This window comes from Cebus imitator, unplaced genomic scaffold, assembly GCF_001604975.1.
Source record: "Cebus imitator isolate Cc_AM_T3 unplaced genomic scaffold, Cebus_imitator-1.0 Scaffold94, whole genome shotgun sequence".
Taxonomy (NCBI): domain Eukaryota; kingdom Metazoa; phylum Chordata; class Mammalia; order Primates; family Cebidae; genus Cebus; species Cebus imitator.
This window is the reverse complement of record NW_016107409.1, coordinates 5,836,372-5,850,250: the sequence shown is the minus strand read 5'-3', so window position 1 is coordinate 5,850,250 and position 13,879 is coordinate 5,836,372. Positions and strand designations below refer to the sequence as shown.

Below are 13,879 nucleotides of genomic sequence, written 5' to 3'. Positions count from 1 at the left end.
TTGACCAGGATGGTCTCGATCTCTTGACCTCGTGATCCACCCGCCTGGGCCTCCCAAAGTGCTGGGATTACAGGCTTGAGCCACCGCGCCCGGCTGGTTGCACTTCTAAGCATAACTGACAAACTTCTACCTATCCTTCAAGGGCCAACTTAAATGTCACACAATAAAACCATTTCAAATTCCCCAAAGCATTGTCACGCCTTTCTTTTTGCCCTAGGGTTTTTCCTAATTACACTGCATATTTAGTACACTTTTATCTGAATAATTTGTCGACATATCTGTCTCCACCAATGCATTATGGTCTTCTACCAGAAAACACAACAGGCACTTCGTGTATACCAAACAAATGCTTCTCACATTCCGCCATGCATACCTATCTGCTTTAATGTTTGTTCACATTTGTAGACTAGGACTGACAACTCGGAGAAGAGTAAATCTGAAAGAGTAACCCTGCCGTTTCTGAATCTAATTTGTCTTCCTTGTCTACCCAGAGGCCATGTTTCTACTACAGGCCTCCTTCTAATCTAATTTCTGTCATAACCATGTTAAAAATCATGCTTTCCGGCGGGGCGTGGTGGCACAAGCCTGTAATCCCAGCACTTTGGGAGGCCGAGGCAGGCGGATCACTAGAGGTCAGGAGTTTGAGACTAGCCTGGCCAACATGGTGAAACCACCTCTTTACTAAAAATGCAAAAATTAGTCAGTTGTGGTGGCAGGCCCCTGTAGTCCCAGGTACTCAGGAGGCTGAGGCAGTAGAATCACTTGAACCCAGGAGGCGGAGGTTGCAGTGAGCCAAGATCCTGCCACTGCACTCCAGCCTGGGTAACAGAACAAGAGTTGGTCTTGAATTAAGATAAAAATAAAAAATTAGGCTTTTCTTCCCGTAGAAGATAGCTTTAAAAAAATAAGAGGCCGGGCGCGATGGCTCACACCTGTAATCCCAGCACTTTGGGAGGCCAAGACAAGCAGATCATGAGGTCAGGGGTTAGAGAACAGCCTGGCCAGCACAGTGAAACCCCATCTCTACTAAAAAAAAAAAAAAAAAAATACAAAAAATTAGCTGGACATGGTGGCACGCTCCTGTCCACCTGGGAGGCGGAGGTTGCAATGAGCCAAGATTGCGCCACTGCACTCCAGCCTGGGCAACAGAGTGAGACTCTGCCTCAATAAATAAATAAATAAATAAATAAATAAATAAAGTGCTGNAAAAAAAAAAAAAAAAATACAAAAAATTAGCTGGACATGGTGGCACGCTCCTGTCCACCTGGGAGGCGGAGGTTGCAATGAGCCGATATGGTGCCACTGCACTCCAGCCTGGAAGACAGAGTGACACTCTGTCTCGAAAAAATAAAATAAAATAAGGCCAGGCGCAGTGGCTCACACCTGTGATCACTTTGGGAGGCTGAGGTGGGCAGATCACGAGGTTAGGAGTTCAAGACCAGTCTGGCCAACATGGTGAAACTCCATCTCTACTAAAAATACAAAAATTAGCCGGGCCTGGTGGTGTGCACCTATAATCCCAGCTACTCAGGAGGCTGAGGCAGAAGAACTGCGTGAACCCCGGAGGCAAAGGTTGCAGTGAGCCAAGATCATGCCATTGCACTCGAGCCTGGGCAACAGAGTGAGACTCCATCTCAAAATAAATAAATAAGTAATGATTTTATTTTAGCAAGAAAGGTTCTTTTCAACCAAGGTTGAAGAAAATTATGGTTAACTAAGTTATCTAGTTGGGTTCCTATGTGTATATTGTTTCTAGTTCACCATATTCCCCGATTTTTTTTTCCTTGAGATGGAGTCTCACTCTGTCATCCAGGTTGGAGTGCAGTGGCTCGCTCTCAGCTCACTGCAACCTCCACCTCCTGACTTCAAGCAGTTTTCCTGCCTCAGCCTCATCAGTAGCTAGGATTACTGGCATGTGCCACCACGCCCAGTTAATTTTGTATTTTTAGTAGAGAAGGGGTTTCACCATGTTGGCCAGGCTGGTCTCCAACTCCCAACCTCAGGCGATCTGCCCACCTCAGCCTCCCAAAATGCTGGGATTACAGCCTCGAGCCACAGCACCCAGCCCATATTCCCTGGTTTTAAACCAAGGCAGGATTTGCAGATAAGCAAACACCATTGCCTGCATAGATAGTTTTGTTATGGCTTGCTTCCATCATTCTACCACTTTTTATGTCAAGTACGTCTGTCTTTCTCTACTCTCTTCTTTTTGTTTCTTGTGTGTGTTTGTTCTCCGCTCCTTACAGCACTTAACACTGTGCGTGTGTGATGTGTGTATTGACCTCTACTCGAAGGAGTTGTATTACAACCTGCTTGGCACATAAAAGATTCTTGGTATATATTTGTTGAATGACTTCACCCCTTTGTCAAGCACAATATCTTATGCATAGTGTGTCATTTTTAACACATAATCCCCCTGCTATAATTGCATTCCCTTCATAACCTCCTAGATGGCTAAACCTAAAACAGTTGCCAAAAAATCTGCATATATCATCTTTACTTCATCTATCTCGCTTTTTAAGAAGTTTGCCAGTACCAATGGCCTTCACATTCACTGTATCAGAGAAGCTGCACTTGGACCATCTTTCAGTTACTACCTGCATCGCCACCCCTCCTACAACCAAGGGGTAATTGCTGTCCTGATTGATAACATCACAGATTCATTTTACATGTTTTCTTTTTGTAACTGGCTTCCTATCTTGGTACTGCATTACTTTGTGAGATTCATTCATGTAAATTAGCATATTATAGATTGTTGAAGTTCATAATCTGGTCTTTAAAGAAATGGAATTATTATAGATTGTTTCTTTCCATTGCTATATAGTCATCCATTGGATGAATGTTCTGCAATTTATTTATCCATTTTATTGTGGATGGACATTTGAGTAACTTCCATTTGGAGGCTGATATAAAAAGTGCTGCTATGCATTGTAGTATATGTCTTATGGTAGATACTCCCAGCTTCCAAAGTTACCACAGTTCTCAGCATGTACAAGAATTCTAGTTGTTCACATTTTCACTAATACTTAGTTTTTTCTTTTAAACCTGGTGGTTTGTAGCAATATCTCATGGTAGTTTAATTTGTATTTCCCTGGTGACAAATGAAATTTGTATTTTCCTGGTGACAAATGAAATTAACCATCTTTTCATGTGTTATCTGACCATATGGTTATGTACCGTGTTCGTTTTTTGCTTATTTTTCCATTGAGTTGTCTGTCTTCATATTGATTTATAGAATTCTTTATAGAGTCTGGATATGAGTCATTTTCCAGATATGTGTATCAGAAATACCTTCTCTAATTCTGAGGTTGGTTTTTCACTCGTGTTGGTATGTTTTGATTAACATAAGTTTTTAATATATTTGGACTTTTAATTTTTTTCTTTTGTGATAGAATTTTTTGCATCCTATTTAAGACAACTTTGCCAACCCCAAGGTTATAAAGCTGTTCTATGTTTTCGTCTAAGAGGATTATGGTTTCAGCTTTCACATTGTAATGCATCTGGAATTGATGTTTCTATGTGGTGTGAGTTAGGGATGAAAATTTTTTGCCTGGGAAGGGTATCCTGGTCCCATTTATTGAACAGACCATCCTTTCTCCACTGTCACCTTCTTTATAAATCAGGCAACCATATATATGCATCTAGTTTATTTCTTGTTTATTGCAGTAAAATATACATAAGATCTGTCATATTAACCATGTGTAAGCATATAGTTCAGTGGCACTAGGTACAGTCATTGTTGTGTAATCATCACCACCATCCATTTCTAGAACTATTTTTGTCTTGCAAAACTGAAACCTAATACCCGTTAAACGATAACTCCCCATTCTCCCCTCTCTCCCAGTCCCTGGTAACCACCATTCTACTTTCTTTTTCTGTTAATTGAACTATTCTATGTACTTCATTTAATGGAATTATACAATACACGTCCTTTGGTTACTGGCTTATTTCACTTAGCATGATGCCTTCAAGCTTCACTTATGTTGTAGCATGCCAGAATTTCCTTTCTTTTGAAGGCTGAACAGTATTCCATGTATGTGTGTACTGTACAGACTACATTTTGTTTATTCATCTGTCGTTGGACCCTTGGGTTGCTATGTATGCTATTGTGAATAATGCTGTTATGAACATGGGTGTACAAACAATCTGTTCAAGTCCCTGCTTTCATTTCTATTGGTCTTACAGCCAGAAATGCGATTGCTGGACTATGGGGTAATTCTACAACGTTTTGAGAAGCCAGGCACGGTGGCTGACACCTGTAATACCAGCACTTTGGGAGGCAGAAGGAAGCGGAGGTCAGGAGTTCAAGACCAGCCTGGCCAACATAGTGAAACCCCGTCTCTACTAGAAATACAAATATTAGCCAGGCGTGATGGTGCACACCTGTAGTTCCAGCTACTCGGAAGGCTTAGGCACAAGAATTGCTTGTACCAAGGAGCTAGAGGTTGCAGTGAGCCAAGATCACGCCACTGCACTTCAGCCTGGGTGTCAGAGCAAGATTCTGTCTTGAAAAAAATACTTTTTTTTTTTTTTTTTAAAGAGCTAGCATACTGTTGTCTACAGCAGCTGAACCATTTTGCATTCCGACTAGCAGTGTACAAGGGTCTCAGTTTCTTCACATCCTCTCAATGCTTGTTAATTTCTGTTTGTCTTTCTTTTTATTGTACTCATCCTAATGGGTGTGAAGTGGTATCTCATTGTTTGATTTGCATTTCCTTAACAATTAGTGATGTTGAGCACATTTTCATATGCTTATCGCTTGTGCATCCAGTTTTAAGAAATTTGGGCCAGGAGTGGTTGCTCTCGCTTGTAATCCCAGCACTTTGGGAGGCTGAGGCAGGCAGATTCTTGAGCCCACGAGTTCGAGACCAGACTGGGCAACGTGGCAAAACCCCATCTCTACAAAAAATACAGATAGTGCATGCCTGTAGTCCCAGCTACCTGGGAGGCTGAGGTGGGAGGATTGCTTGAGCCTGGGAGTTGGAGATTGCAGTAAGCTACAATCATGCCACTGCACTCCAGCTTGGGTGACAGGAAGGAAGAAAGGAGGGAGGGAAGCGGGGAAGGAAGGACAAGAAATTTGAATTCAGAGTCTAATTTCTGAAGTAAAATGTTTGAAAACCCTGTCTCAGAAACAAACAAACAAACAAACTTGAATTCAGAGTCTAATTTCCGAAGTAACATGTCTGAAAACAGTGCTCTCTCCTCAATGCCTCACATTTCTAATTGTCTAAAGATATATATGATGTGATATTCCTGAACAGTGACCCTAAATCAACAACAACAACAAAGAATAAATAATTTTAAGAATACTTACATTAAGAAGAAAACCATGTATTTTGGAAAACTGTGTGACTTTATATTAATCACATGAGGAGGTCCATAACACCTGAATCCCATGATTAAGTTTTGTACTGAGCTTTGAAAACTAACAAAATGAATGAAACTGAGGGATGGGAGGGAGTACTCAAACTAAGGGAACAACATGTATGAAGACTTTAAGGTAGGATGGGACATGGTGGACAGCAGCAACAAGAGAAGACCAGGTAACAGAGGCAGTGTAAGTGAGGGAGGGGTAGATGAGATCGCTGCTGCTGCCTGGATGGCCACATTCTGGCAGGACCGCAAATAAGGACTGGAGAGACCATGTGAAGGACCTTGGTCTCTATTCCAAGAGCAACAGATGTCATTGAAGGTTTAGTTTTGTTTTTGTTTTTTGCATTTGTATTCAGAGGTAATATGTATATAGATCCTTCCATGCTGCTAAATCAAATGGAACTTTTTCAGTCTTTTTCTTACTTGATGCTTAACAGTATTTTAATATTACCTACTGCTTTTAAAACTCTCATGCGGCTGGGCATGGTAGCTCACACCTATAAATTCTAGCATTTTGGGAGGATGATGTGGGAGGATCACTTGAGCCCAGAAGTTTGAGACCAGCCTGGGCAACATAGCAAGACCACATCTCTACTAAAAAATTTAAAAATTAGCCAGGCGTGGTAGTGCGCACCTGTAGTCCCAGCTACTGGGGAGGTTGAAATGGGAGGATAAATTAAGCACAGGAGGGCAAGGCTACAGTGATATAGGATCATGCCCCTGCACTCCAGCCTGGGCCACAGAGCAAGACCCTATCTTTAAACACATAAACACACACACACCCCCCTTCTTTCTGTTTCTGCGATACCATACTCCTCGTTTCTGTCTTCTCTTTGGGCAGCACCTCTTCATCTCCTTAAATAGTTTATCTTCTATTAAACCTTCAGGTGTTAAAGATTCTCAAAGCTGTCTCCCAAGTCCTCTTTTTTTAATACGCTGTTCTCTTCTTTAAGTGATGATATTCCCACCCATAGGGTGAAAGTTTTTATATAAAAACTTAGCTGCTTATCTAACATCTTTGTTTAATGATTCCCAATAAAAGTTCCTATCAGAATCTTTAAAACAGGACATGAACTTCTAAAAAAAAAAAAAGATTTCAATGTCCTACCCAGCCTCTTTCTCTTCTTTCCTCCCCTTTCAGGATTTTAATGTATTCCAAGTTCAGAAACAAAGACTAAGTTAACCCCTCAGTCCCTGGGACTGTCCCAGTTTTAACACTAAAAATCCCATATCCCAAGAAGCCCGTCAATCCCAGGCAAACCAGCACAGTTGGTCACCCTATTTCTGTCTTCTGTAGGAGTGCATCTTAAACTTGAACATGTACATGGATTACCCAGAGATCTTGTTAAGATGCCAACTCTTATTCAGGTGATCTGGGTGAGACCTGCGATTCTGCATTTCTGACAAGCTCCCAGCTGCTGCTGCTGGTCCTGCTGGTGCCAGGACCACAGTGTTTGTGGTGAAGGATGGGAGTACATGTGGTTTTCTCTATCTGCAGTTATTGTGCTGGATTGCTTGCTGGTTTGCCCCACTAAACCATCAGGAAAGGAACCACCTCCCAAGCCTCTGTAATCCCCAATACTAGCAGGGTACCCAGCACAAAGTGGGTACTCAGTAGATTCCTTTTGGCCAAGTAGAGGACAGAGTAAAAATTCCTGGCCAGGCACAGTAGCGCATGCCTAAATCGCAGCACTTTGGAAGGCTAAGGTGGGAGGATCACTTGAGCCCAGGACTTCAAAAACAACCTAGGCAACATAGTAAGACCTCATCTCTACTAAAAGCTTAAGAATTAGCCAGGCATGGTAGCATGCACATGCAGTCTCAACTACTCAGGAGGCTGAGGCAAGAGGATTGCTTTAGCCCAGGAGTTTGAAGTTGCAGTGAGCTATGATCACGCCACTGCATTCCAACCTGAGTGTTAGAACAAGACCTGTCTCAAAAACAAAATTCCTTAAGAGGGGACCAGGATTTATGGGGGCGGGGAAGCCAGGACCTGCATGAATGTAGTTAACCACAGTCCTTTGCATGGAGTCTGGAAGAAACCTGATGGCTGGCTGGGAAGGGGATTTTTTTTTTTTTTTTTTGAAACAGAGTCTCACTGTTGCCCAGGCTGAAGTGCAGTGGCATGATCTCAGCTCACTGCAGTCTCTGCCTCCTGGTTCAAGTGATTCTCCTGCCTCAGCCTCCCAAGTAGCTGAGATTACAGGTATACACCACCACACCTGGCTAATTTTTGTGTCTTTAGTAGAGACAGGGTTTCACCGTGTTGGCCAGGCTAGTTTCGAACTCCTGGGCTCAAGTGATCTACCTGCCTCAGCCTCCCAAAGTGCTGGAGTGTGAGCCCCTGTGTCCAGCCTCTTTCTTTCTTTCTTTCTTTTTTTTTTTTTTTTTTTTTTTTTTTTTTTTTTTTTTTTTTTTCAGTTTTTAAAAATTGTAATTAAATACACATAACATGAAATTTACCATCTTAACCATCTTTAAATGTACAATTCAGTGGCATTAAATACATTCACATGGTTGAACAACTATCACCACCATATCCACATTGATCTTAGCTCACAGCAGTCTCCACTGCCGAGGTTCAAGCAATTCTGTCCCAGCCTCCTGAGTAGTTGTGATTACGGGCACACACCACTATGCCCGGCTAATATTTTTTTTTTTTGGTAGAGACAGGGTTTCACTATGTTGCCCAGGCTGATCTCGAACTCCTGACCTTGGGTGATCTGCCCGCCTCGGCCTCCCAAAGTGCTGGGATTATGGGAGTGAGCCACTGCACCTGGCCCAAACCATTTTTTATCAGCTTTCTAATGCATATCCCCTGTTGCTGATCTCTCTTTATTGTCCACAAGCAGACCGTTTTGTTCATTTGTTTGTTTTGTTTTGTTTTAGATAATTTATATCATGTCTCTCCTGACACACAACCTCCCAATGACTGCCTGCTGTAATTAAAAATCCAAACTCCTGCTGGATGTGGTGGTGCATGCATGTAGTCCCAGGTACTCAGAAAGCTGAGGCAGCAGGATCACTTGTCCAGGAGTTCTGGGCTGTAGTGCACTATGCAGTCTGGTGTCCACACTAAGTTCAGTATCAGTATGGTGACCTCCTGGGAGCGAAGGACCAGATTGCCTAAGGAGGGGTGAACCAGCCCAGATCAGAAACAAAGTATGTGAAAACTCTTGTGCTGATCGGCAGTGGCATCACACCTGTGAATAGCCACTGCACTCCAGCCTGGACAACACAGTGAGACCTTGCCTGTTAGGGAAAGGGAACAGAAAATGGAATGGGAAAGGGAAGCCCATACTCCTTATTATAGCCTATACTAGCATTTATTGAGCGCTTACTATATGCCAAAGACTTTGTTAGGTGCTTTGCATGTATTAACTGATGTAATCTTCACAACAGTCCTGTGAGGTTGAAACTATTATTAACCTCATTTTATAAAGCAAGAGTGTAACATAGGGAGGTTAAGTAACTCATCTAAATCACACAGCTAGTAAGTGGCCAACCTGGAATTCAAAGCGTAGAGTCTGACTCCAAAGCATAGAATCTGGCCCCTTTATACCATCCAACTTGATCTTGTCATTTTGCTTCTCTTTAGCCACACTGGCCTTTTTGTCTCTCGAGCACATCATACTTGCTCTCTGCATAGGAGTTTTGCACTGGCTGCTCCTCTGTCCATGGCCTCTGTCATCTCATCATTTAAATCTCCATTCAAATGTCTTTTTCTCAGAGAGATTTTTGCCTTACCACTGTCTTTAAAGTTACCCTCCCACATATACAGTGTCACCTTTTTCCTATTTTCATAGCAGCACTTACACTACCTGAATTGATCTTAATTCTTTTTATGTTTGTTTCTCTAGAAGTACTTAATTAATAACTGTTGTTGGATGGATGGTTGCTGACTGTTGAATATTGGCTAGTATAATGGTTAGGGATCTAGGCTTTGAAATCAGACTCCTGGGTTCATATCCCAGCCCTACTATTTAGTTGTGTGAAGTTAGGCAAGTCACTTAATTCTCTGCCTCAGTTTCTTTATCTATAAAATAGAAATAATTATAATACCTCCCTCATAGGATTGTTATCAGAATTAAATAGGTTAATGCATATATCTCTTAAAACAATTTATAAATCCTAATAACTCAAACCATGTTATTTGTTTTTTATTTATTACATTTAAGTTTTTGTTACTATTATTATAATATTGAATAAATGGCATACCCAGTATGCTCTATGGAAAATCATATTTCCAGGCCCTCCTCCAGGCCAACTGAGTCAGAATATCAGAGAAAAGGGCCCATGAATCTTTTTAAAAAATATATTTTAGGGAGTCTGATAAATATCCAAACTTGGGAACTATGACAGTAGTCTTTTAGCATCATTACTTAGGATCAACCTGGAAAATAGTGTCTGTATGACATGATCAGTGACATCATAACACTGCAGTGACACCATGCAGTAATTTGTAATTTTGCTGAGATGTAAAGTGAGAGCAAGTCATTCTGACAGGTGGGCCTAGAATACCCCTACCACGACTCTCCCTAACTTCCCCATTACAATGCAGCTTCATTCTCTTCCCTGTATCTCTATTAGCAAGCAGTAAAACTTAGAGTGACTCTAATTTTGTTTCTGCTTGAAAAATCATCTCAAAAAGAAAATGAACCAAGAAATGTGGAGATGCCAGGAAAGATTTTTTTTGAAGTAATGTTTCTACCATAAACTGTAACAACAACAACAACAACAACAACAACAACAAATCATGAAGACTGTTTTTTTTTTTTTTTTTTTTTGGCAGGTACACCAACCAATGCAAAAACTGCATGTTATCAAAGAAATGACATGCTATTGTTATATCTATAAGTTCAGGTTTCTAAGTTCAGATATTAACAAAGTTTTTGTGAATCTCGTAAAAAGAGATTGTGTAAGACATGATTTCTGCCTTCCTAGAGTTGAAAAGACAAAATCGCTACACAAACAACAGCAAGTGAGACTAAAGTGAATAATAAATGATAGACAGCCAGTGCTGTTTATTTCAGAAAAGAAAGTGAAAATGTCATCTAGAAGGGTTCTTTGAAACAGTAGTGGCTAGTTATAACACACAACAAATCTTCTTTAGTTGCAGGACCAGCTCTGCCCCCTAATTACAAAAGCAGTAGTTCCGATTCATCAGACAGCGATGAAGACAGTAGTTCTTTGTACGAAGAAGGAAATCAAGAATCTGAAGAAGATGACACTGGTCCAACTGCAAGGTCAGTCATTTAATTAAATTAAATGATAGGCCAAACTTCAGAGTTGGTATAAGCTGGCTGAAACAGATAGCTAGTAAGGAGATATATTCTGTTTACACAGCACAGGAAGAAATCATTTTTTATGGCATTTCACCCTGAACTACACCTTTTACAAGGAAGTTTATTCTAGTAGTGTGCAGCTATAGAGATATCTAGAATTTCAGTTTTTTTTTTTTTTTTCCTGAGACAGGGTCTCACTGTGTCACACACACTGTAGTGAAGTGGCACTATCTTGGCTTACTGCAGCCTCTGCCTCCCGAGCTCAAGCGATCCTCCCACCTCAGCCTCCTGAGCTGGGATCACAGGTGTGCACTACCTTGCCCAGCTAATTTTTGTATTTTTTGCAGATTATTTTCGCATTTTTTGTGTAGAGGTAGGGTTTCGCCATGTTGCCCAGGCTAGTCTCAAACTCCTGGACTCAAGTGATCCGCTCACCTCAGCCTCACAAAGTGCTGGGATAATAAGCATGAGCTACCAAACCAGCCAATAAAATTCTTATGTAAAGGATTTTTCTTTTTTTTTTTTTTTTTTTTTTTTTTTTATTTATTTATTTATTTATTAGTTGGAGTGTCGCTCTGTCGCCCAGGCTGGAGTGCGGTGGCACGACCTTGGCTCACTGCAAGCTCTGCCTCCCGGGTTCAAGTGATTCTCCTGCCTCAGCCTCCCAAGTAGCTGGCCAGGGTGGGTACAGGTGCACGCCACCACACCCAGCTAATTTTTTGTATTTTTAGTAGAGAGGGGGTTTCACTGGGCTAGCCAGGATGGTCTCGATCTCCTGACCTCATGATCCACCTGCCTTGGCCTCCCAAAGTGTTGGGATTACAGGCATGAGCCACTGCACCTGGCAGGATTTTTCTTAAGATGTCATTGAATTGACGAAATAGGCTACATAAACCATAGAATTTCTTCTTAAAATTATATATGCAGTGTATATTTCCTTTAAATAAACTAATATTTTCTTCTTTTTTTTTTTGAGACAAAGCCTCACTTTGTCACCCAGGCTAGAGTGCCGTGGTGTGATTTCGGCTCACTGTAGTCTCTGCTTTCTGAGTTCAAGTGATTTTCCTGTCTCAGCTTCCCGAGTAGCTGGTATACAGTCGCATGCCACCACACCTGGCTAATTTTTGTGTTTTTTAGTAGAGACAGAGTTTCACCATGTTGGCCAGGCTGGTCTCAAACTCCTGAGCCCAAATGATCCACCTGCCTCAGCCTCCAAAAGTGCTGGGATTACAGGCGTGATCCACCTCACTCAGCTGAATGATTTTCTTTTAATCTAGCCTTACCCACTATGGGTCTAGTAAGAAGTCAAATCTTTGTTTATTATTGGGTAACAAGCTTTTTTGATTCATTTTAAATATTATCAGGTGGAAATAACAACTTAAAACCCTTTCTTAAATGAGAATAAAAGTCACAGTCATAAACTTTTTACTGAGAAACATCTGACTAGTAGACTTGGCAACTTCATTAAGGGAATCTTTAATACCACAGAAAATATAGAATAGTGATATATTACTGCTGTAAAGAAATAACCAATCTGTATTTTAGGCCAAAAATAAATTCCAGGAAAAGATTAGTTCAAAACTATTGTTACTGTAGTAGGCCTGGTATGGTGGTTCATGCCTGTAATCCCAGCAACTTTGGGAGGCCAGGGTGGACAGATCACTTGAGGTCAGAAGTTCAAGACCAGCCTGGCCAACGTGGCGAAACCCTGTCTTTACTAAAAATACAAAAATTAGCCAGGCATGGTGATGCGTGCCTATAATCCCAGCTACTTGGAAGGCTAAGGCAGGAGAATCGCTTGAACCCGGGAGGTAGAGGTTGCAGTGAGCCAAGATCATGCCACTGCACTCCAACCTGGGCAACAGAGCAACACTTTCTCTCAAAAAATAAAAAATAAAAAAAAAACACAAAGAACTATTGTGGTATCCAGTTTTTATTTGGCAAGATTAATTTATTGTTGTAGTATTTATACAACTATATTTAATGTTTAAAATGTGTTTTTGTGAAAACAATGTTGACATATATGCATAAAGTTATACTACTGTGTTTTCAGAAAACAGAGGAAAAATCAGGATGATGATGATGATGATGGGTTTTTTGGACCAGCCCTTCCTCCTGGATTTAAAAAGCAGGATGATTCTCCTCCAAGGTGATAATGTGTAATATTTTAGGCTAGTCTTTCTTTAATATTTTAACTAATAAATTCTTAATTAATTAAAGAATTGTCTGAAATTGTGTTTTAACTGAAATATTTATATAACATTTTGAAATGGGTCATTCATTGGCAAAAGAAGTTTCCTATAATAAAATTAATTATTTACATGATTATGACACTTATATGGTTTACAAAAAACTTCCACATCTCTTATTTGATATTTACAAAAATGTTTTGTGGTAAACGGGGTGGATTATCCCTCTCCCCACTTTATAAACAGATAAGGTCACACACATAGTAAGTAGCAGACCTAGGGCTAGAATCTTGATGTTCTAACTTTTAATTCATTTGTTTTCTTAATTATTTATCAATAGAAGAAACAAATCCCCATGTGCCATATTAGACAATTGGACTAACTTCTCTACATCTCAAATTTGTTATCTGTAAACTAGGATAACAGCATGTACTTTACAGAATTGTTGTGATGTTTGAGGTTTCATAGTTATATTCCTAGGCGTGTGTGTGTGTGTGTGTGTGTGTGTGTGTGTGTGTGTTTAATTTATATGGAGCCTGGCACAGAGTAAGTATATAGTAAATATTTATTCCTGTCTCTTTCCCAGAATTGTAAATTTTTAAAAGCCAAATATAAGATTACATGTTAAATTGTTGATAATTCATAATACTGTACACCAGTTTGCAAGAGCAAGCAGAAAAGGTTGTTTATTTTATATTCAAAATTTATAATCACAATTGGCAGCTCCTGACTTTCTCATTCACTTTGATCCTTTTAGATATACAGAGATAGGCAGTCTACAGTCCCCAAAGTAAGAATGATTTTTGCATTTTTGAGAGTAGCTAAAAAAACAAAGACAGATATGCCAGAGACCCACATGTGGCTCTCAAAGCGTAAGAGTTACCATCTAGCCCTTTATAGAAAGTTTGCTGACCCCTAGGATGTAACATGCCTTTTAAGAAAACACGTTACTGCCGGGCGCGGTGGCTCAAGCCTGTAATCCCAGCACTTTGGGAGGCCGAGGCGGGTGGATCACGAGGTCAAGAGATC

General features: G+C 40.6%; 1 protein-coding gene across 1 annotated transcript in view; it reads left to right on the top strand.

Annotated features, from left to right (window-relative positions):
* GPALPP1 (GPALPP motifs containing 1) overlaps positions 1 to 13,879 on the top strand; it is a 41,964-nt gene that overhangs the window by 1,003 nt on the left and 27,082 nt on the right. The window contains exons 2-3 of the mRNA XM_037741143.1: positions 10,490 to 10,622; positions 12,715 to 12,810. Of these exons, the coding sequence (XP_037597071.1) occupies positions 10,490 to 10,622; positions 12,715 to 12,810 (229 nt within the window). The remainder of the gene's footprint in view (positions 1 to 10,489; positions 10,623 to 12,714; positions 12,811 to 13,879) is intronic.